The sequence below is a fragment of the Protopterus annectens genome, chromosome 2.part2 (genome assembly GCF_019279795.1).
Source record: "Protopterus annectens isolate FY-2018-M chromosome 2.part2, PAN1.0, whole genome shotgun sequence".
NCBI classification, from domain to species: domain Eukaryota; kingdom Metazoa; phylum Chordata; order Ceratodontiformes; family Protopteridae; genus Protopterus; species Protopterus annectens.
The window spans coordinates 219,107,732-219,133,791 of record NC_056730.1 but is presented as its reverse complement, the minus strand read 5'-3'; the positions used below and the strand labels follow the sequence as shown (position 1 = coordinate 219,133,791).

The following is a 26,060-nucleotide window of genomic DNA, read 5'->3' as shown; positions in this document are numbered from 1 at the left end:
ATTGAGTTAATTGCACTTGTTTGTCTGGCGTGAGGTAAGCCATCTGGGCCATTGTATTTAAGCTGGCACCCAGGAATGTAATCCGTTATGAGGGCACTAGTTTTTTCATTTACTGTGTACCCCAGAGAAGTTAGAAACCTCTTTACAAACACCAGATGCTGTAGAAGGATGTCCTTTGTCTCTGCTTGAATGAGGCAGTCGTCCAGGTATGAATATATCTGAATTCCTTTTTGTCTGCAAAAAGCAACTATTGGTGCCAGGCACTTTGGCTTATCTACTGTGCCCAGGGTCTTCACAAAGGGCAGTGCAGAGAATTGGTAGTGCATTGAACCAGCTTTGAATCTGAGGTATCTTCTGCAATTTTGTCTGATAGGGACATGCAGGTATGCCTCTTTGAGGTCCAGAGTAACAAGCCAAGTGTTCTTTGCCCAGCATGGGTAGAAGCTGCTGTAAAGTCAACATTTTGAATTTTGGAATATCCAGGTAAGTATTTAGAATTGAAAGGTCTAGTATGGGCCTCCAGGCCTTGTCTTTTCTGGGGACCACGAAGAGTCGAGTAAAATCCTTGTCATTGTTCTTGCTGTGGTACTTTTTGAATAGCTCTCATGTCCATGAGGGCTGAAATGTGTCTTTGTGCCTCTGCCCATTGATTTTGTGGCAGCTCTGTCATTCCTTTTAGCCTTGGTAAAGTATGAAAGTGGAACCTGCAACCTTGAGACACAATATTCAGAACCCATTTGTCTTGGGTTATTGTTTGACAGTTTTGAGAAAAAAAGTGCTAGTTTCCCCCCCAAGGGGGCTTCCAAAAGGGAAGTGCTTGGTGTACGAAAGGGAAAGTCATTGTGACCGTTTCCTGTAAGGTTGAGACTTGACTTGTCCTCACCTCCTTTTTGGGTTGAGTTGCCCCACTGTCTGTCTGTTTGAGCCTTGGGGTTGAGATCTGCCTCTTAGGCGTCTGTATCTGCCTCTCTGTGGCCTGTCTGACACTGGAAAGGACCAATTTTATGTAGGCCAATTTCTGTTAAATCGAGGTGGCTGTACCTGTAAGAAATCCTTGACTGTTTGCATAGATTTAGCTTTATCCTCCATTTTCTTTAACACCTCTTCTGCCTTAACACCAAACAAGGTATCATGCTGTAATGGAGCATCCAATAAATTTGCCTTAACATGATCAGTTAAACTCTGTTCTTTTAACCAAGCATGCCTTCGAATCACTGAACCTGTAACTGCGGCCCTACAAGAGGCCTCTAGAGAATCAAAACCAGATTGCAGAGTATGTTTTCCCACCTGTTCAACTGCATGCAACAAATCCTGCATTTCTTTACAATCAGGAGCTTCTGACCTTGCAAGCATTTTCTGTTTTAATTGAGCCATTAAATATTGTTGGTACTTAAGCATGTGAAGCTGGGAATTTAAATCTCTTACTGCTAGAGTTGCAGAGTATGTTTTCCCACCTGTTCAACTGCATGCAATAAATCCTGCATTTCTTTACAATCAGGAGCTTCTGAGCTTGCAAGCATTTTCTGTTTTAATTGAGCCATTAAATATTGTTGGTACTTAAGCATGTGAAGCTGGGAATTTAAAGCTCTTACTGCTAGAGTTGCAGAAGTGTATACTTTCTTCCCCCATCTATCCAAAGCTCTGGAATCTCTGTCAGAGGGTACTGGATTTTTTGCAATGGAAGCCTTAACCCCTTTTGGACCCTGGGAAATAGTTTCTGGATCTGCAGAAGGGTTTTTATAAAGAAACGTGTGAGAGTCAGGGACTCTGTAGTACCTATCTGGCTTGGCTGGTGCAGGGGGTAAAGAATCAGGAGATAAGCTGGATTCAGATAACACATCATGCACAATATCTAGCACAGTCGGAATAGCCAGGGGCCTGTGCTGAGGCAGTAAAAGGAAATCTCTGAGCCTTTTCTTAGATTCAGAGTATTCCTGACTTTCCCAATGGAAATGCTCCCTCATGGTATGTAAAGTTTCCCCAAAAGAATAATCCTCAGGAGGAGAGGCTGAAGGGATAGATTCTTCAGCATCAGAGTCCTCATATGGAGGTATAGGGTACCCCTGGTCAGAAGAGGAATCAGAGGAAATGGAAATCTGATCTGAGGAATCATTGTCTGTATCCTGCCTAGGCCTTTTCTCAGGAGGGGGATGGGAACCCCTGATTAGAGTAATGAGGTAGAGTAATGAGGTCTTCAACCATTTTAAACATCTGTTTCTTAGGCATGGTGGTTTGTCCAGGAGAATGCTGTACTTGTTTCTTTGTCTTTAGTGGTACTTATTGTCTTGGCTGTTGATTTAATGGTAAGTTGTGAAGGTCTGAAAACACCCTCAGAAGCCGATGCCTGTTCAGCAGTTCCGGACCCATCTGAGGGGTTAGTTTCCGTAGGCCCAATACCTTTGAGTTTCCAGAGGCCTAGTTGTCTCCACGTGGGAGTCGGAGGCGGCCTGTGGCTCTGAGGTAGCGGGTGTTAGGGGCTGCGAAAGTGCCTCACTGAGAACCGGCAACTGGCCTAGAAGAGGTTTCGTCGTCGGTTTTGGACCTTGGATGTCTGTCTTTATCCTTGTCCTTGCTTTTCTTCAGTAATGCGTTCGTCGGTTGATCCGACGGCATAGTATATTTGATCCGATCCTTCGGCCAAAGTAGTGCAAAGCAAAAATCAAAACGCCTCTTTATAGTACGTTTGTTAAATCTAGCACAAAACTGACAACTAGTGACGTCGTGATCAGGGCCTAGGCATGGAATACAGTAAGAGTGGAAGTCCTTATGAGGTATTTGCTTTCCACAAGAAATACAATTTTTCTGACATCGGTCTGAGGCAAGAAAAAAAAAAGTTTCCCCAACGGGATACTTAGCTTTATTGAAGACTTTGGATCTGAAATTCGACTTCAAAAATCTCAGGAGTCGGCCAACCGGCACTTGCGAACTGCTTCTGCTTGCGAACTGCTTCTGCTTCGGGCACCGCGTGGCAAGAAAGACTGAAGAAAATGGCGTCGGATGCATCTTATATACCCCTGGCGCACTGACGTCAGAGAAGAAGCGACAGCAACCGACGCCGGACCAAGACTTTGGAACTCTGGCCAACTGCGGGACCGCCTGACGGCAGGATAACCCAAGTGTGTTGACTGCAGCAGTGTAACACTATGAATATCTAGAACAGTAATGATATATTAATTCGTATTGCACTGCATTTGTGTTCATGAGCACAATTAACTTTTTCTACATGTAACAGTACAGCAGGTAAAGTTTAGACCAAAATCCTAGAAACAACACCTTGTGACATTGAAATGTTACCATCCCCTCCTCCAGCCACATGACTTGCCCAGTGGTCCACCTACCAGTAAGCATTTGGTGCATTTGTTCCTACTATAGGGTGAGAATCAGGCTCATTTACTCCCAAAACAGTGAGAGCCATATAGTCCATTCATACCCCAATCAGAGCAAGAGTCCAGCCAGCTTATTTGTTCATCTTGGAGGTGAGAGCCAGTAGTTAGACTGTGGCCCAGTATGTAGTTGTGCTGACAGAAAATATAACACCCCCACCATGTAGCTGTGGCTTCCACAAGCGATTGCTTACTGGATGCACTTATACCTGCTGCAACACATGCTGCTGCCACTCCCAGTGGGCAAGGAACCCACTGATGCAAGTGCAGTTATCCAGTCTTGATAAGGAAACTAGCCACAGTCTCCTGCCCCAGGCTGGGCACAGCATTCTGTCTTCAACAGACCCCCAAGGAGGTCATTGAAACTGGGCCATGTGGATCATAGTTAGGACTTTATTTTTCTGCACCAGCAAAGCTGGCATTTTGGTGGCATTTAAAAAAGTGTCTGTGGTAGTGTACATCAAGGCTAAGGAGATCACTAGTGAGACCAGGCTCTAGGTATAGTGTACATCCAAAGATTAAGAGGCTCACTAGTGAAGCCATACTCTAGGTACAGTGTATAATCCTAAAACTAAGAGGCTCAATAGTGAGGCCACACTCTAGGTACAGTGCATCATCCCAAAACTAAGAGGCTCGACAGTGAGGCCACACTCTAGGTACACAGTACCAGGTATCAAATTTTTTTTTTTTTTTTTTTTTTAACCAAGCTTAAGTCTAGATTTTTGATGACTACAATAAGTCTAGATTTTTGATGACTACAATCAAGACAATAACACAGCAAGAAAAGGCAGCTCAGCAGCTCATATAAGAAAAGGCAGGTCGATAGCTCATACAATGAAAAGCAGCTCGGCCGGCAGACACACACAATGAAAGGCAGCTCAGCAGATGCATACAATAAAAGGCATCTCGGCAGACACAATAAAAAGTAAAATGGCAGCACGGCAGGCACACAATAAAAGGTAAACAGGCAGCTTTGGGGGACTCTAATAGTCTTCTTTCTTTCTTTCTTTTTTTCCGTATAGTAGAGCTAGAAGGAAGGGGAATTGCTGCATGGACAAACACAACATCAATATGTAGAATATGATTGCTGTCCTATAAAATAAATAAAAAAGAAGAAATAATGCCGAAAACACTCAAGACTCCAAAACAAATCAAAAGATATGGCACTAGGAAGGTGGAAATACAGCCTTCGGCTTCACAAAATAATCCACTCAACTGACAGATGAAAACGCAGTGATTTTATTAAGTGTTTCAGTGTGGAATTTTATGTTGACTACAGCTGAGTGGATTATTTTGCTAAGCAGAAATCTTTATTTCCAATTTCCTAGAGCTGTATCTTTTGATTTGTCCTATAAAATACTCTTTCAAAATCAGCATGCAATACAGTTATGCTAGCTGCATGAATGTTGGTTTAAGTTAAAATAAATTTACACACACACAAGGCAGCAGAATATATATACTAAGTGAAGCAGCTGCAGTTTCTCTGCAGTGTAAGCAGTTCTAAGTTACCTCGAGTCCTCGGCAGTGTAACCATTCCACTCCACCACCATTAACAGCCACAGCCTCGTGGCTTGCCAGAAATGCATGTTATTGAGCCCTTGAGCTCAATTCCGACAGGCTGGCAGGCTGTTCACGGAGCGGTCATCATCGTGCACGTGATGACATCAGCTCAAAACAGCAAAAACAAAATTAAAAAAAAAAAAAAAAAAGCTGGGAAATTAAGGGGTGCTAACGGGTGCCACTCTGGAATCATGGCGCCCCATTATTTGGACCTCAAAACCGGTAAAAACCGAGAAATTAGGTATAGTTTAGAGGTGAAAATACCAATTAGACTGTTTCACAGTTCTCTACTAACCTCATCCCCCCAATTAATGTGTTCATTGGGGTATGCTTTGGCAAACAGCATACTTAGAGCTCCTTCCAAAGTGGTCCAAGGGACTGAAAATAGCAATGTTCCTTTGGCATACTAATGTAAAGACATTCTGTGCTTTTTTTTTTTTAAATTAAGAAAATTATACTTCACATGACACTTTCTGCAGCTGCTATGGCCTCACATTTTTCTTATCAAATACAGTTTTACAGAAGAGTTCACTCTGCCAAATATGATGCCTAAACATAAAGCTAAACAAAGTTACAGTAGTTTCCCTTGCCCCCCACCCTCCAAAATATCCTGCAACTTAACTTCAAATAATGCAAAAGACAACTTTTTTCAATCTTTTTCATAATGCTACTTTATATCTCAGACACAGCAAACCCTTCCTTGGAACAGTCTACAGAAACACTGGCAATCAAAGTTTGTATGTCAATCTCTGTCATTCTGAACCTTTCAGAGCAAACAGTTTTTCCATACATGTGCTTTGGTTAAATTCTTCAACAATGTTTTCAAAGCAACATCCTTTATTATAGCCACAAGGTGAGAGGGTAAACTGACTAACTTTTTTCCCAACTTTCAGGTATTTCTTATGAAAAAGAAACCATCCTAACATTTTACACAGATACAAGAAGAAAAATATAATATAAACAAAGTGTTTTTGATTAGAAAAAGCTCAGACCATAGAATGCAAACACTACAAACCAGTGCAAAACTGGGAAGAAAAACTCCCGCAAAACCATCTTTTATGCCCCCAGTGCAATCTCCACACTTATAAAATCTCCACACTTATAAAATTTTAAGAAGTGATTATTCCCACTTTTCAGCTAATGACATGGAATGCATAGCTAGATCTGCATTCCAAAACAGTGGCAAAAAAAACATGTACCAAGAAGCAGATCTAGCCATTTTAGCCACATTCCATGACACTAGTTAAGGCTCACAGTAATTACAACCTCCTATAAGTGCGAAGACTCCCACAAACTGCCTGTGCAATAAAAATTTCTACAACACAGTCTTTAAATCATCTAGAGATAAAAGCATGTTACTAAACTCAGTCTACTGCAAGTTCTCTCATTTTCTCAGTACAGCAGAATTTCACTGCTGTTATTTCTTCATAATCCAGATGAGGCCCCTCCTACACTGTATACTCTCAAAACACTGGGCATATTTCTTCTGTAATGTAATTAGGGTGGGGTGAAGGGTGCAGCCTGCAGGTGCAAAGTGCTAAGGGGCACAAGTGGCATATACTGATCAGTCTTCAGTGCAATACTTTGTATTCAGAAATGCTATGTATTCCATCTGTGGTCAGACGTGAAGCACTATATGTAGCATATATTGAAGCCTCTACATGCTTCAATTTAAAGGAAAGAGACTGCCCCCCCCCCCGGAAATCCTTCAGAATTGAAGCACTGTAGCACTCTGGGTGTGACTGTAACAACTGATTGCTACATTTATAGCAACCAGTTACTACAACTTCAAATATTTTTCCCACCTCAAAGAGAGTTTGGGAGGGTGGTCAGAGTCTGAATATCTAGCTACACTTGTGATGAATATTTACATAACAGGACAGGAAATGTGAGCAGGACCATCACAATGACCAGTTATAGTATAAAAACATTACAAAGCAATTGTTAAAAATTTCATGCTAAAGTATGGCTACCCTGTTGAAGCACTGCCTGAAGCAAATGTCCTACATCTTATATTATAACGACAAAGACTAGCACAAAAAGTACAGTTTTGTACCTACCATAAATGTAGATGTTCGAAGATCCACATTGCTACAGTCCTTACACTTGGGTAGTCCGCTGTCCTCGGTCGGCCCGAATATCAAAGTATAAGGCTGACGTCGGTCAAGGCGCATTTGACTGACATCAGGACGTCAGGGTACAAATGCGCATGACCGACGTCATATCCTCAGTCTTTTCTTGCCCCAGATGTCAGAAGACCCTAAAAATAAAGGTCAAAACCAAAAGACAGCAAACAAACAACCAACCATCCTAGCACTAAAAATATGTACAATATATACAATATACACCCTATTGACAACCCAACCCACACAACTGCCTCTAACTACAGAGGGGAAGGAGGGAGGGTAAATTGGACTGCAGCAATGTGGATCTTCGAACATCTACATTTATGGTAGGTACAAAACTGTACTATGTTCTTCATCTCACATTGCTGCAGTCCTTACACTTGGGTAGAATCCCAAAGCAGAGGTAAGGGAGGATGGCCAAACTATAAGGAAGCAGGAGCTGCCAAAATGCCCTGCAAAACAGCAGTGGAAAAACCAGCCCTGGATTTAGAGTAAAGTGGTAGGTGATAATGCCTAGAGAAAGTATGCACTGAACTCCAAGTAGCTGCCTCCAAAATATCCTTAGTTGCCACCCCCCTCAAAAAAGCTGTCAAAGTGGCAGTAGCCCTAGTGGAATGAGGCCTAATCCCAGCTGGAATCTCCTTGCCATGATGGGAATAACAGAAAGCAATGCAAAACCCAATCCACTTAGAAATAGTTTGTTTTGACACAGGCTTGCCCTGAGAACTCAAAGCAAAAGAAACAAATAACTGCTGAGACTGCCTGAACCCTTTAGTTCTGTCCAAATAATACCGCAACTGCCTGTGTGTATCTAAAGTGTGCAAAATCTTTTCCCCTTTATTTTGGGGATTTGCATAAAAAGTAGGCAAATGAATAGTTTGGTTTAAAGCCACACTAGAAACCACTTTAGGCATAAAGGAAGGATTAGTACGTAAAGATACCCTATCCTTATGGAAAATTAAGAAAGGCTCAACCGCCATAAGGGCCTGCAACTCAGAAACCCTTCTTGCAGAGGTAATAGCCAACAAAAAAGCAGTCTTCCATGATAAAAACTTTAATTCAGTAGTAGCTGCAGGCTCAAAAGTTGTAGAGTGAGTTTCTCCAACACAAAATTGAGATCCCAAGCAGGAGTAGGAGCTCTTCGTGGAGGTCTTATATTCTTTGCCCCTCTAAGAAATTGCTTGAACAAAAGATGAGAAAACAATGGTGGGTCACAATCATAGTGAGCCGAAATTGCTGCAGCATGAACCTTAATAGAAGAGAAGGACAAACCTTCGTCCAGTAACTCAGTAAGATATTGAAGAGCCACACTTAAATTAGGCTCAGAAACATCAAAATCCTTTGCTGCACTCCAAAATAAAAATCTCTTCCATTTATCTGCGTACACTTTCCTTGTACTAGGCCTTCTAGCTTCCAAAATAACATTCAAAACTTGCTGTGGAAGTGGAGGCCCACTATGGTTCAAAACAGAATATGCCAGGCTGTTAGGTGCAGAGAGTGAAGCTTGACATTGAGCAAATGACTGTCCTCCTGAGACAACAGGTGTGGAATCGAAGGCAAAGGCCATGGAGGCTTCCGTACCAGGCTTCTCAGTAATGGGTACCAATGCTGTCGAGGCCAATCTGGAGCTATCAAAATCATCCTTGGCTTGTCTTGTCTGGCCTTTAGTAGTACCTTTGGGAGGAGAGGCAGAGGCGGAAAGGCATACACATGAAGATTGCTCCAATTGAAAGAAAGAGCATCCACTTTCCAAGCTGTGGGATAATTGTGCAAAACTTTGGCAGCTGGTGGTTTAGTGGAGAAGCGAACAGATCTATGTCTGGAGTTCCCCATGACACTGTCAATTCCTGAAATACATGAGGATCCAATTTCCACTCGTGGGGATCCATAATTTGTCTGCTCAACACATCTGCTAAGGAGTTCTGTGCTCCCGGCAGAAACCTTGCCTGAAGATTTAGCTGTAAACTGAGAGCAGTCTCCCACAAAATCATTGCTTGCCTGCATAGAGGATAAGAATGTGTTCCGCCCTTGCTTGTTGATGTACCACATGACAGTTGTGTTGTCTGTTAGAATCAACACCTGCCCTGGAAGAAGTAAATCCTTGAAAGCTATTAATGCAAACTGGACTGCTAACATCTCTTTCAAGTTGATATGTAGATGTTGTAGTCTGGCAGGCCACTTGTCTTGTATCCACTTTCCATTCAGATGAGCTCCCCAAGCTTTGTCTGAGGCATCTGTCGTTAGAATCTGACTCGCCTCTGGCCGGGTCACAGAGAGTCCCTTGTTTAGGTGACATTCCTGAGCCCACCACAACAATTCCTTTTGAATGCAAGGTATTATTTGAATGACAGTGTCCAAATCCTGGCAGTGCTGTGTCCATACATTTTGAGATACCATTGTAGCTTCTTCATATGCAGTTTGGCATTGGGAAGCACCAGAATACAAGATGCCATGAACCCCAAGGCTTGAAGGACTGTCCTTGCAGTCAGCCTGGACTGATGAGACAACTGATGAAAGTAAAGGGAAAGATTCTTTTGTTTGTCCGGGGTCAAAAAGGCCATCTGGGATGCTGTATTCAGTCTCACACCCAGAAAGCACATGTCCTGAGAGGGTACTAGACTGGACTTTATTTCGTTCACAGAATACCCTAGGCATCTTAGCACTGCTATCACATAATCCAAATGATGAAGAAGCTCGTCCCTTCCTTGAGACAGAATCAGGCAATCGTCCAAATAAGGATAGATCTGTATTCCTTTTAACCTGAGGAAAGCTATCACTGGAGCCAGAACTTTCGTGAACACTCTGGGCGCAGTAGATAAGCCAAAGGGCAATGCAGAGAACTGATAATGAGAAGTCCCAGCTCGAAAACGCAGATACTTCCTGCAACTCAGTCTGATAGGAACATGAAGATAAGCCTCCTTGAGATCCAAAGTTACCATCCAATGATCTTTGCCCAGCAGAGGTAAAAGCTGCTGTAACGTCAACATTTTGAACTTGGGAATGTCCAGATAAGTGTTGAGGATAGATAAGTCCAAAATTGGTCTCCACGTGTTCCCTTTCTTTGGTACTAGGAACAGGCGAGAATAAAATCCTAGGCCCACTTCTGGCATAGGGACCGGCTGTATGGCCCCTATTTGGAGTAACAGAGAAATTTGCTTGTGAGCCTCTATTCTTTGTTGAGGAGGAACGTCTGGCATGCCTTTGAAAGGAGGCAAGGTATGGAAATAAAACCTGTAACCGTGGTGTATGATATCCAATACCCATCTGTCTTGGGTAATTAAACTCCAATTTTCTTTGAAAAGTGCCAACCTTCCTCCCAAAGGTGCTGCCAGACGAGAAGGCTCTGGCAGCTGAAAAGGTAGGTCATTGGGTCTGTTTACGAAAGGACTGACCCCTGCCCTCACCGAAGACTGTGCAGGAGAACTCCCTGTTCTAGGCCTGAAAGAGCCCTGAGCTCTGCCCCTACCACGTCTAGATCTACCCCTAGACTGGGAATCATAAGAAGGATACGTCCACCCCTTAGTAGGCCAATTTCTACTAAACTTTGGAGGCTGAACCTGCAAAAAATCTTTAACAGTCTGCATAGACTTAGCCTTGTCTTCCATTTTCTTTAAAACTGCCTCAACAGGAGAACCAAACACCACATCAGATTGTAAAGGAGCATCTAAAATCCTTGTTTTAACATGGTCAGATAAATTCTGATCCCTCAGCCAGGCGTGCCTGCGAAGAACTGACCCAGTGGCAGCCACCCTAGACGAGGCCTGTACAGCATCAAAACCACATTGCAAAGAATGCTTACCCACTTGTTCAGAAACATGTACTAAATCTTGTAACTCTTTACAATCAATACCTTCCGCCAGAGCATCAACCTTAGACTTCAATTGTGAAAGGAGATAGTTTTGGTATTTCAACATGTGAAACTGGCAATTCAAAGCCCTCATAGCTAGAGCGGAAGAAGTATAAACTTTCTTTCCCCATCTATCCAAAGCCCTGGCCTCTTTATCTGTAGGAACCGGATTCTTGACAACAGAAGCCTTAACACCTTTAGGCCCCTGACTAACAGTTTCTGGGTCTGCCCTAGGACTCTTAAAAAGATATTTATGAGCTTCAGGCACCCTGTAATACCTATCTGGTTTAACAGGAGCAGGAGGCAAAGAATCAGGATTAAGAGAAGCCTCTGTAAAAACATCTTCCACCACATCCAAAACAGGAGGTATATAGCCAAAGGCCTATGCTGGGGTAAAAACAAAAATTCCCTAAGCCTTTTCCTGGAATCAGAGAAGTCCTGACCTTCCCACTTAAAATGCTCCCTCATGGAATGAAGAGTTTCTGAAAAAGAAAAATCCTCAGGAGGAGAAGCAGAAGGAGTAGAATCATCCACATCAGAATCAGAATAAGGAGAATACTCCTGCAAGTCTTCAGCCGAAGACTCTGAAACATCCGAAGCCTGCTCAAAACTCCCTAGCTCAGGCTCCACCCTAGGTCTCTTATCAGGAGGGGGTAAAGAACCCCTAATCAAAGTAATCAAATCTTCTGCCATTTTAAGCATATGCTTCTTGGGCACAGTTCCTGAAGAACTAGGGGTGACACCAACTGAAGCTAAACCTGGCCTGCCTCTGGGAGAAGCCTTGGAAACAGAAGGAGAGGGCCTAACCACCCTAGGAAGGGAGGGGGGTATAGTAACCTGAGAAACCCCTTCGGCCTGACCTGCCTCCTGAGAGGCCACATCCTGCAATAACAAAGTCTCTCCCTGGGATCCCAAAGAAACCTCCGGTGGAACCACCGGCTCCACCGACACCTCTAAAGAACCGGCGTCCGGTACGGACGGTTCTTCTAGCCTAAGCTTAACTGCTTTGTCCTTGCGCTTCTTCGAAGAAGCGGGCGTCGGAGCATCCAACGGCATTTTATAATTGCACCGCTTCCCGAAGACTAACCTGGCACAATCTAACCTTCTCTTTATAGTGCGCTTATTGAATCTAGCACAAGAGCGACACCCAACAACGTCGTGCTCAGGCCCTAAACAAGGAATACACAAAGTATGATAGTCTCTATGCGGTATCTGTTTCCCACAAGAAATACAATTATTCACTTTTTCTGACATCCGGTAAACCACTGAGGCAAGAAAAAACTAAAATATTCCCCAACGGGGTACTTAGCCAACTTTGACTCGGTCTGAAACTCTGAAATCGAAAAATTTCAGAACGCCAACCGGCACTTGCAATGCTGCTTCTGCATCGGACCATGCGGCAAAAAAGACTGAGGATATGACGTCGGTCATGCGCATTTGTACCCTGACGTCCTGATGTCAGTCAAATGCACCTTGACCGACGTCAGCCTTATACTTTGATATTCGGGCCGACCGAGGACAGCGGACTACCCAAGTGTAAGGACTGCAGCAATGTGAGATGAAGAACATCCAATCTTTGGTGTTTTTAGAATGCATTACTTTCATGCTAACATTGCAAGCAATTGGGAGGGCAGAGCCCAGCACATACTCAAAAATACATTAACTCCACAGAGATCAGCAAACAACCCCAGCTCGTACAGAACACGACTTCCTGCCAGCTTGGGGACTTCCCTTCATTCACCTTTGCAAACTTCTGGATAAACCATTATTAATTTTTGGACTAATCAATCCAAAGTTTTATGAATAATTGCTGTCACTTGTCTGTGGACTATGTAATCAAACAATGTTGACACTTCTGCACCACACAACAAATACTTGTCACAAATATACTCTCCTAGCCATCAGCCAAATTGGAAATCCAGACAGATAAGCATTACAACTTTTACAGAAGGCTTTCTATAAAAAGGCCTAGCTCATCATAACTGAAAGGAAAACAAACATGAAACAGGTGCTAATGGAGGCTTTCATTCTGATGGTGCCAACAAAAGATTTATTGACTTATCAACCCACTACAACAGGCTGCAGGATATCACCAAACCACAACGCAACCTTATCTCCTGAAGTGTAAACTCGGGTGAGAACTCCTGCTCTTGTTTTTGTCTCAAATGCAGTGACTTAAAACAGGAAATGTATATAAAATCATGACTTACTGGAAACCCTGAGTTGTACTACAGAAGAAATGTTTGTGGTGCTCCCATCATACAGCCTCACTCTGTACCTTCCAGCATCGCTCAGTTCTGTGCTGTCCATCCTCAGGGTTCCATTTTCTTGGAACAGCCACACCCTCTGTTGATATGCCTCACTGTATTGTGGTCTAGAGCCTGACTTCAAAGAGACAATTTCCTGGCCATTTCCCTCAAAGTGCCATGAAAGGATGTAGAAAGTTTCTGGATACAAGACATTCACTAGTAGGAAGGCAGACTGTCCTTTTGTCACATTTGTGAAGCTCTTGAGGATATTTATAGTAGGTGAAGAAGCAGCACCTAGAAAACAAACACACACACTACAGTATTATTGAGTTACAGGTTTAGGCCATTCATTCAATGAATTAAACAGGTCTTAAGCATGCAAGAATACATATGAAATTATTAATTTTTCTAAGATTCACAAATGTGCAGCACCAGCGAGTGTTACTTCCTGGCATTTTAGTTAGACATATTTCACAAACTAATAAGTTGCCCAGCTCTAAAATGTATGGCACTGCTACAACCACCTAGATCTACCCAACCAAGAAACACAAATGTGTGCAACTTCAGTCATTTACTTTCCAAGTACTGAGGGGCATTGCAACAAAAATATCTTCAACAGTTCACTAAAACAATTCTTAGTATTTCTCAAGTCTGATGGTTACAACGGGGAGATGAGAGAGAGAGACTGCATCACTTTTTAATGATAAATACATATATGTACATTGCGACGACAGTGTCCCCTATTATAAGAATATCACTACACTACAGAAAGTATCCATTCTCCACTGTTGTTAACTATACTCCAGAGGTGAGTGGTTGCCTTTATGCCATTTAACTAAAAGGCAGTACCGAAAACTACAGGCAGCTGTCATACACCTTGCTAGCTCTTTAAAGGGACAAATGTTTGAATGAACAAATCCAACAACTGTACCCTTTGCTTACAAGTTGCAAAAGATGTTTTAGGTCTAGGAGCTTTGACTATTTAATATTGTCCCTCTCTGCGTTTTCTCTGCTGTCTTGCGAGAGCATAATAGAATTGCAGAGAGACAGCCACAAATCCAATTTCAATAAAAAGCATTCTAAAACAAATGGCCGTTAGCTGGTGGTGTTAGGGGTGATACCCAGTGCTGTCACTGGCTCAGCCACTGGAAAGCACAAGAACCGTGTCATTACTTATAGAAACCAACTGCCACCACATCTCCTATTCAGTCGGCATGAAGGTTGTCGCCAACGTTTTCTGGAAGTTTTCCATTAACCCCGTGTAAAACTGGAAGACATGGGATATCCTCCATCTTTGCACACCAAGTCCTGTAATTTTAACATAAAGCAACATATGCTATGAATTATATCATTCTCTTACCTTAATTCTTTGTGAGACAACAATTATACTTAATCAGAAAGTGTTACGGTAGCTTGCATCTTAGGAAATGGGTGCAAGTAACCCTTGGGTATCATTTTTTGTGGGCTTTCCCTGTACCTAGTAAGTAACAGATCTGTGTTTGCATTTTACATTTTTGCTGCATGATTAATACTGCTCATTGGCTTTTACTTTACACTGTGGTGTTACAAACAGGTTGGATGGTGAGGAATACCAGATGCTTTGTGCAGTGGCATGAATGGATATCTGTGAGGGTGTTGCACAGCATGACTTCAAGTCTAAGCCCTTGCTAGTAATGTTTGTGGGTTTACTATCAGTTGTGCGATTGCACCTTGTGCGAGTTATCATATTCCCAAACTAAACAAAAGGACTGCAAAACATATTGAATGCGGAAGTGGAGAATGTTGAATTTGACAGTTTTTGAACAATAAAAAGCATTCTAAAACAAATGGCCATTAGCAAAGTGCAGTGTTCTGCAAAGCACACTAAAAAACGTCTTTGCAGGGGGACAAACCCCCTTGCGCTCCCCACACCCCCCCTACTTATATATACAAACTCCTAGATCGCACTACTGAGAGGGAAAGGGTACAGTACCCGATCCCCACTATAGTGCAATTGGCATTAAAATGTTGAAATGCACAACAGCAAATGCTGTAGTGCATTCGCTGTTGTGCATTTCAACATTTTTTTTTCGTTCTTTCAATGCTAATGAATTGGGAGTTCAGATTAACGTAAAATCGAACAAAGTCTGATCGACCTTTTGACAGTAAACCATGTTTATGTCTTATGTACAATGGCAGTTTTTATTTTAGTCCACACTTTCCTATATCCAGAAGTGGTACTAAAGAATCAAAACTGGAGGATGAACCGTGTCAGGCAGCCCTGTATTTCAGTTTTAAAGAGCATGCGGATTCATTAATGCTGCTAAATTGTTTTTTTTTTGTTTTTTTTTAACACTCGAAGTAAAGCCAATGCCTTTGCATCTATAATGTCTTTGTTTAATTTCACATTGTGCATGTGTGAGTATGCATGTATGTGGGGGGGGGGGGTCCTGTTACTGTAGTGACTGCCCTTGGATGTGCCAATATACAGGAATCTAAACTCCAATCCAGGAGAGGGACAAAACAAAATCATGTCAACATGGCAATCACTATGATGGCCATTTGGGGTTACAGGAAATTAAAACACACGACAAAATAGCAGTAGTAGTGTAAACAATTCTAAAAAAAAAAAAAAATTTCACAAAAGTATTTAATCACCAGTGCTTCTTTTCAGACTATATTACACCCAAGGCACCACACTCCCCCAACCATTCCACATATTATCTCCACCTGATATTTCTTACACAAAACAGGAAAAATCAACCTTAAAACTCACTTTCTCCACCTATTTACTGTAGGTCTTCAAGTTGGACTATTCCTTATCTGGCTTTCTTTGCATACTGTGTTAAGTCTAACGTTGGTCCACATGAATTAGCTTGGATGGCAAGCTGAAAACAGCAGAGTTATTGAGCTCTGCAGTCTTCTTGACAGGATTTTTTACTTATTTTCACCAACAAATACCTGAAACTACTAAAATCAGGTTCTGGAAGTCATAAACTAAACATTGGTGTAATTTAAGCTAACATTTTCATATTTTCCTGTCAAACTTTCAAATAAAAGGGAAATTGAAATCACATTCACAAAGGAAGATGAGCAGCTCCAACATTTCTCAGCAAGAAACTCCAGTGAAGAAAGAAATAAAGACAATCCTTACTACACTACAAAACCTGGCGGGTAAAAGACAAATTAAACTTAAAAGTGGACAATACAAAAGAAGATACCACCAAACAAACAACCTTATTAAATGAAGTCCTTAAACAACAAACTGCCCAGATTGCTGCTTTGGAAAATTCTGTAAGAGGTATAGACTACAGGTTAACAGAAAGAGAGAAAAACAACTTTCTTCAAGAAAACACCAGGCTCATTGAAAAGATAGACAAGGAGAACAGAACCAGGGGAAACATAAGAATCTATGGCATCCCAGAGCAGATGGAGTGGGACAACATGATTAATTTCCTGACTTCTTGAATTACTAAAATCCTAAACCTACCTGAAGCACTATCCTTTGGGATAGAAAGGGCACACGGGTCTTTAACTACAACTTATGTATCCAGTAAAAACAACCATCCAAGATCTATTATAGTAAGATTCATCTCCACTCAAGACAAAGACCTTGTTTTAAAAACTGCCTGGTCCCTTATTCCATTAAAAATCAGTGACCAAACTATCAGGTTTTGACAATGTAATTTCACAAATGACCAAGAGCATGTGCCCCTCTAATAAAATCATTAAAAAAGGAAGGAATCAAAGCACAACTCATATTCCCAGCAGGAATAGGACTATCCCTGCCAGAATGAATGAAAAATTTTGACTCTCTCGAAAAAGCAACCACATTTGTCCAAAAAACAGAACCCTACATCAACCTGAACCAGTGGATTCTTTAATGAACATAAATAGACAAGCTTCAAATAATGAGTGAAGTATTAAAGCAAAAAAGAAACCCAGAGACAAACCATACATAATTTCACGTCATGCAAGTTTTTGTTTTCTCCCTTCTAAATGTGGAATCACACACAGAAGGTAATGTAACATTTCTTCTCCCCTATTATCTCACAACAATGCTAACTTTATAAATAATATGAATTACTCAAAGTAAATCAAATTCTTATCCAACTATTATTTTATACTTTTTATCTCTTTATATACATGGCATAGCAGTAGTGAAATGGTATAAAATCACTTACTCATTTCATATATTTCTTTTATATTTCTTTTATATTTCTTTTATATTTCTTTTATATCCTATACTTCTTTGTGCGTGTGCCTTCCCTTTCTGTTTTAGTCATAGTATTTAATCACTGCAGGAGAGAACTGTACTGTTGTGCAATAAAAAAAAAAAAAAGTATTGACATTTTATTATTCTATATACACATTTACTACTTAACTGAACTTCTGCAACATGCTCCATTTAGCTAATATATCTTACAGCTGTGTATGGTTAGTAATTTTGAGCCTTTATTTTAAATATTCATCATGTTACAAGTTATGCTTAAAGCTTCATTTCACTAGAAATTTTCCGCCTACTTACCTTTTTGATGGAATTATGACAATTTTTATGACAAGCTCAAGCTTCTAAAGGCTTCAGTTAGTTCACAGACTCATGAGAAACAATCTGTGCTGTCTTCTAGGAAGTAGGCGTGACTTCTGAACCGGTTTCTCTTCAATGAACTAGCCAGTCAGATTCAAGAATGATAGTTTGAACTGTGTTTTCATTCATTCAGTAATTAATTTTATCTAAAAAGTCTTCTAAGCATGTTTTACTGTAAATAGTGATTTAATCTGAATTACATTTATATTTAAATAAGAATTACAAACATGTTTCTGACAGTGACCATTTTAAATGCATTTTTTTCCTGTCTGCTTTAATGACATTACAGTCCTATATTTACTCATAGCAACAAATAATTATTAGGATCAATTTATCCTAGTCTGTTTAGATAAAAAGAATTTTAAGAAATTGTATGCAGCTTTATGTTCTTAGTTCATACATACATAGTATATTAAATTGAATTTTTCCTTTTGTTTTTAATGTACATGCAGTTTCTCTTCTGCTTGCTATTAACCTGCAGCAGCTAGGCCATTCCCACTAGATGTCAAGAGAGGGCTAGTTTGTGGCTTCTTTGAGAGAGACAGTAAGCCTGGATATACTTTGTCCATGCAGTAGGTTATTAAAATATACAGTTTTATTTTCAAATTTAGAGTTTTTAAATTGTCCATAACAGTTTTTAAAAAGTGTATTTGTCATAATGAATCAAGGAAAGTACTTTTCAATTTTACTTATAACAGCAGTCTCCATCAAATGATAATATTTAGCATTATATCTATTAATGTCAATGGGTTGAGCAACCCTGTGAAAAGTAGTGTCAACAAATATTTAAAAACTACATAAAGCAGATTTTGCATTCATTCAGGAATCCCACTTAGTAACAGAAGATAAACAAATTAACCTTTAAGGATTATATGACTTTGGTAAGTTCAAACTACAACCACAAAAGAAAAGGTCCTAATTTTACACAGAAAATTAATGAGAATTCCAGAAATAGTTGACTCTTACTCAAGCAATGACGGTATGCTTGCTTTGTCATACTAAAACTAGATGAAAAGATGTACACTTTTGCAAAACACCTACTGAATACCAGGTATTGGGTCTAAAACTGAAAAAAACATTTAGACACCATAACATTAAAGTCTAAAGGTGAGTTACTATTAGCAGGTGATTTTAATTGTATCTTGTCCTCCACTGATACCACAAGCTCTAAACCCTTCAAGATGTCTCCTGTTGCCAAGCACTAACAACTACATAAAAGACAGAAACCTAATTGACAATGACGGTATAAAATATTATCCTCCCTGAAGTATTCACTACTCTTACAGATTTGGCACACAAACCAAAATAGATAAAGTCTTTGTAACCAGTTCTTTACTGGCCAAAACTGACAATGTAATGCTGACATCATGCCCCATGTCTGACCACAATGCTATCGCCTTCAATGTAACACTTAATACTGACCCCTTAAACTTCTACCAAAGACTACCTGCTTATTTAGTAACAGTACAAGGACTTAAAGAATGGTTCTAGATGAAATAAAGCTTTACCTAGATGCCAATAATAATGGAGAGATTTTAGATATCTTATGGAACACTTCAAAGGTGGTCTTATATGGTAAAGTCAAAAGTTGGTGTACAAGTAAAAGGGTGGGATAAAAAAACTAACAGACATTCAAAAAGAAACTGATGAAATAAAACTTACATCAAATGACAAATCTGCAATAGCTCACATATATAAACTGATCAAGGAGAATCAGGATATCATGCAACATAAAATATCAAATCTGGAAAAAAAAGCAGGTTACAGTTTTACTCAATTAATCCCAAGAGTATGCATAGGATTGAGATTAGATCTAAATATTTAAATGAAAAAAGTCACATAAAAGAAATAATACACACTAGAAATAATCAGACTATTAAAGTTAAAGATCTAAAAATATCTTATGTTTTAAAAACTATTACAAGAATATTAATAACTCATCTACAAGTATAGACATCTTTCTTGCTAATAATATTCAAAAGAACCTATCCAAACACAATATTAACATAGACAAGCCATTTTCCTTTAAAGAACTAAAGGAACAAATAAAAAATCTTAAGACAAAAAAGGTATCAGGGCTGGATGGTCCAATTCCAGAATTTTACAAACTCTTACCTGATAACACCTTGAAAATCTTATTCAAATTCAATGCATTCCAAGAAGTTAAAACTATGGCAAACATTCCTCTCGCATGGAAACATTCCATCATCTCTCCCATCTTAATACTAAATAAAGAGCCCAACATTTGCACATCATACAGGCCAATTTATTTGCTTAACATTGATAAGATATTCATGTCTATCTTACTAAGGAATATTCTTTCAATATTCATTCATGAATACCAAACCGGGTTCATCAAAAACAGAAAGGCACAAGACAATGATTAGATTACTGTCCTTAACAGACTTGGCAAAAAAAAAAAAAAATAGCTTTCTATTTTAGGCTTTGACATAGATAAAGCTAAAGCTCTGCATAAATACAATTTCTCCCCACACTTTATAGGACTAATTATAAAACTTATATGAAAAGTCCAAAGCCTATGTAAAGATTGGATCTCATCTATCTAGCTCATTGAAAATATTAAGAGGCATTAAATAGGGGTGCCCCCCTGCTCGTTACTTTTTGCCCTGGTTATTGAGCCTCTTGCAAATTATATTAGAAATAATGACAGTACTAAATGATATAAAAAGTGTCAGACAAATTATCCCCAAGCTACAGCTGTTTATGACCTACTAATAACTTCTAATGATATTGAAAATTCAATAGATCACCTATTACATAACAGACTTCTTTGCAAACATCTCTGGTCTAAAATTCAATCACAACAAAACCCAGGCACTTCTAGTGAATAAAAATGTTACTATAAAACTTGGATCAAAAAGAGACAAACTGGGAGGGCACACATATTAAATATCTAGGTACCATTATTGAATCTAATTGTACAAATCACTCATCTAATTACCAACTAAGTATAAACTCACTTACTAGTCTGACAGTTGGAACAGACACTTTTTCACATCTGAAGAATGATTATCATTTTGATTAAAGTTAGTTACCTAAAATCTTATTCATTGGCCAAGCTCCAATAATTGCCCCACCTGTCAAAATTAAAAAGAAAATGAACTTAATTTCTCAACTTCCTTTGGTATCCCAAATTAAAAAAAAAAAAAAAAAAAAAAAAAATGAATTTCACTTCTTGCACACCACATGGTGGGATGAAGGTGGTACAGGGTTTCCAAATATTTTTATTTAAACTCCGCATTTATTAATATAGTGTTGTTTTGTAATAATACTTCTTATACATCATATTGGAAATCAATACATGAAATCTTACTTCTTAATAGTAATAGGACATTGCTTGAACCATACTCAAATACATACAAACATCTTTATATGCATTTTAAAAATATAATAAAATGAAAGGTCAAAACTTGTTCTCATACCTCTAATAAACCAAATATTGCTGTTTAAAAAGCTCATGTTTTCTAATCAATTAATTAAGAATGTTTCCTATTGCTTACACAAATGAATGTTTGATATCTTTTGATACTCAGAAAATGTTAGCATAAGAAGGGTGACCTATTATATTGGAATCAATTTCTCTCAGCTAATAAAATAAGTTCTGCAGACTACTTGATCAGCAGATATAATTTGCAAAACTGCAATTGGCTGGACATCCAAACTAAGGATTTTATACATACTAAACTTGTACCCTCATTAAAGGCATACAATAAGAGTAACTTGAAAATCTTGGATTTTATCTCAAAAATTATTAATAGCTCACCCAAGAACACTTCATACATACCTGTTATTTATAAAATAACAAATGATTTTAGCAAAACACATTTCTTTTTGGAATTATTCAAGTGAAGTTAATAGACAAATATTCTCAGAAGAAAATAAAACATCTTTGTTTACAGTTGGTGAAGGAATCCATATCTTCCCAGTTCTGGGATGTATACATATGGAAATTTTTACATAGATGTTTTTTCACCTCACACAGACTAGCAATAATTTACAAGAAAGAAAATGCTGGAGATGGGGACACCCTGATGGTGACTGGATACATATGGTTGTTAATTTTGGTTAGACTTTAAATATCTTGTAAAGCTCTATGGAGTGACAACTGTATAACTTCTGACTCCCTTATCCTTTTCAATGTTCCTGAAGTCATTTGTAAAAAAAAACAAACATTTTTACTATGGTCTATCCTCTCTATAGTAAGGAAAATGGTTCCTAAAAATTGAAAATCCCAATCTACTCCCATCTTTAAAGTAGAGTTTATTCATCTTATAAAAATACATTTGTAAGAATAAGATTTCTACTATAAAAGCAAGGACTAACTACACAACTCATCATTTAATCACTTGGACAAAACTGTTTAATCTGTTAGAGAAATATTAAGGTTCTCCTATGTATATTGCATTTTAGTTGTTATGGACATTGTATATAGTTTTTTTTCTTACTACATTGTTAAGTTATTGTGTTATAAAGTGAATAAAAACATTTTGGAAAAAAAGATTTTAATTTTAGAGTGGATTTTTCACCAAAACTTTGAATATACTTCAAAATCTCCGAGCAATGTTTATCATATGCATCTAACAAATTTATGTAAAAATATACATAAAAGTGAAATGTGCATTTGACAACGTTTAGCAATTCTAATGATAGCATTCTGATCACTCTCCTGTTACTGTGGAATGCTTAATGGGACAGAAAGTTCTCCATCATTTCTGCTCTGTCTTCAGCTGCTCTTATTCTTCTAGTATTCTATGCTGAACTCTCATCTCCCCTTATACTGCACTGTCAATTTCAGGTCCACATTTTCCTTGACATCACACATTTGGCAGATACCCTTCAATAAAATACATTTGCAAATGAAGGCCTTCCAATGTCCTGCCTTTGGATTAAGCTTAATCTCATTCATTCAGAATAGGAAGAAAGTTCCATCAGCAAAGAAAGTCAGCATTTTCTCTACATGAGACAACGAACCACCACTGCCTTTTTGTGATGCATCATGTTTTACCTCCCAAAACAGTTCAATGTTGATGTGACTTCTCTCACTTGGGCTTTCCTTCAGACTGATTTGTGAGAGGAAAACAAATTTTACCTCTTCATACATGCAGGCCATTATGCAGAGGAAAAAAACATTTGAGAAGGTACAATGTATTTAGCACAAGGGTCTGAGACATGCTCTCTGGAAAAGTTTTAAGGAAATTTGAACTGAAATTAAACATGTTAATGCTAAAGCACATTACATTTCAAAGAAAGGGAATTTGTCCTAGCAAATACTTTTTTTTACAGTTTTACAGCTCTCTGTATAGAAAAATACATAGCATACATGTACTTTCCATGAAATTTGAGATTTGGGAGAATAAGAAGGATTAACAGGGCAAAAGACTGACGGAGTAAAGAAGAAAGGGGGAAAAGCAGAGTTGGAGTGATATGATAGGATGGAAGAATTCTATCTTGGATTTGTACAATACTGTAATATACCTATCCATTACTTAATTTAGACAAAAGATAGCAGACAAATACTTCTCCAAAACCACAAAAATATCGGTAGGGTAACCAAAGCACGAAGTTGTTATTCAAACACAGTCAAAACATTAATGAATATATAAATGAGGAGTGCCACCATCCAAAGGTTTCCACAAGAAGGCAAAAGTCCAATAAGAGAATAAACCAAGTAGAAACCACCACAATGTAAAAGCAAAATCTGTTTATTAAAACTGAAGCGCTTTCACATGTATCCAAAAACACGCCTCATCAGGTTTAACTAGAACTTTCAACTGAGGCATTTTATACAAATCCCAAAAACTATCAAATTACATAATTGGCAATCAAAAAACAATCCAATTAAACAATTAAAATAATAATTGAAAGGTTGGATTAACCCTTATAGCACAAGATAAAAATTGAATACTTGAAACAAATAGCAGTACAATCTATATAATGTTGACATAAAAGTAGAATTACAAATATATTAATGAATGAATAAAGAGTCACCTCATACTTGTACTATGTAATGTAGAAGTATTTAACAATAAATGTATAAAATAATAAAATAATGAATATTTAAGAACCTAATGAATAAAGAACATGAATCGGTAGTACCATTTGGTCTATGCTAATCAATGTTCACGTGCCTTTAGGACAGGCTTGATGCTAACAGACTGATTCAAGACAGGCTCGAGATGGGCTTTCAACCTTAAGATCCATCTCAATTCAATCTTTTCTAAATAATTCATTGCATCACCTCCTCTGTTGTTCATGCCTATAGTTTGTAAAACCCTAGAAGTGAAACTATGATCAGGACACATGGCTACATGTTTAGCCAAAGCATTGAATGTATTCATCTTCCTAATATCGTATATATGATTGTACATTCTGTCTCTCAACCTACGAGATGTCATACCTACATAAAATGCTGTACATGCTGTGCAGGTGGCCAAATATATGAGATTAGTACTATCACAAGTAGCATAAAAACGCGGTTTAAAAATATAACTAGACTGGGGGTGGTAAAAGCAACCTTCGTCATTTATTGCATGGAAAAGTACCGTGCCTTAGCGTTTGCCTATCTGTACTACCAATAGAAAAATTAATTTTGTCAGCACATAATAATCTCTTCAAATTTTTGCTGTTCCTATACCTGAAAGAAGGCATCGTCCCTAATAATTGGGAACACTTATCTGTGAATAGTATGCTCCAATTCTTTCTTATAATGTCAGTGATGAATCTAATATCACTTGTATATCTCGTAGTAAAGAATACCCTATTATGTCTATGATAGGTAGTATAATTAGACCTAGTACCAGATGGCTCTAAAAAATCAAGATGTTCCGTATCGCTGGCCGTAATGGCTAATGCTGTACAGCCCAAACCACGTAGTGTAGATGTTGTATAACCTCTATCACGAAACAATCCTTCCATGTAATCTAGCTGTAACTTTCTGTCATGGGGACTCATACATAGTCTAGAGATTCTTTTTAAACTGGCTCTTGACAATGTTCGGAAACACAGAACGTGGGTGCATACTATTAAAATGCAGTATAGCATTCCTCCAAGAAGGTTTCCTATAGAGATTAGTAGAAAGGGAGCCTCCAATATCTTTAGAAATTGTTATGTCAAGAAAATGCAACTGATGTTGAGACACTTCTATTGTGTACCTTAAAAAAATCAGTAGTAGATTCTAAATAACTGACCATATCGTATAACAAATCTTGGCTACCTTCCCAAACAATCAGAACATCATCAACAAAACGTCTGTAAAGTAAAACATGTTGAAAAAAGGCACTGTTAAATGTGTACGCTCCCAATAATGCATAACCAAGTTCGCATACGAATTAGCACATGGGGTGCCCATAGCTACACCCCATGTTTGCGCATAAATGTCATTATGGTACATGAACACATTGTTATTCAAAACAAAGTCAAGAAGAGTGCAAATAACCAGCTGTGTATTACTGTCAAGGGTACCTGAAACAAGTAGGCTCTCTCTTTATAGCCTCTATCCCATAATCATTGGGGATAATAGTGAATAAACTCTTAAACATCAAGAGAAACTATAATGACAGATGAAGACAGATTTTGATTGTCCACTAGACAACCTAAGTCATTCAATAACTGATATGTATCCTTCAAAATTGTAGGAACACTCCTAGCTAAAGGCCCTAGAATGGAATCTAAATAATGTGAGATGTGTTCGGTAACCCATCCAGCCCCTGACACTATTGGTCGTAGAGGTGGTGGAGGGATGATACCTTTGTGTATTTTAGGAAGGCCCTTAATCAGTGGTATCTTTTGGGAAATTCAATCAAGAGGTAATCATAGAGTTCACTATTGATCTGTCTACACATTAAAAGATCATATGAGTCGTGGACATTTCTTATGATGCTGTCAACCATGTGCTGTGATATTATTCTATATGTATAATCTTCCTTCAACATATCTAGCATCATTCCATTGTACATAAGGGTATCCAAAACCACTACCTCTCCACCTTTATCAGCTGACTGTACGGTTATGTTAGCATTACAAGATAATTCATGGAGAGTGCCATTCATCAACATTCAAATTGTGATATCAATATTTTTCTAACATTGCTCCGAGGAGAGTATAAGTCAAAACATTGATAGAATCCAGTATACTTTTATTATAAGTAGGTAAGCGCTTTCATGATAAACATATCACTCCTTCAGACCTTTAGAGAGAACATGCTGCCATCTCCATTTAAATATACTTGAACATATTAAAACATAGCAATTAAATCACTTGGGTAATCATCCTAAATAATTATATATTTTTATATGCAAAGACATGCTT

General features: G+C 38.7%; 1 protein-coding gene across 1 annotated transcript in view; it reads right to left on the bottom strand.

Annotated features, from left to right (window-relative positions):
* Window positions 1–26,060, bottom strand: part of LOC122795603 (proteinase-activated receptor 2-like) — a 131,396-nt gene that overhangs the window by 82,615 nt on the left and 22,721 nt on the right. Inside the window, exon 2 of the mRNA XM_044063866.1 lies at window positions 13,127–13,459. Within this exon, the coding sequence (XP_043919801.1) occupies window positions 13,127–13,459 (333 nt within the window). The remainder of the gene's footprint in view (window positions 1–13,126; window positions 13,460–26,060) is intronic.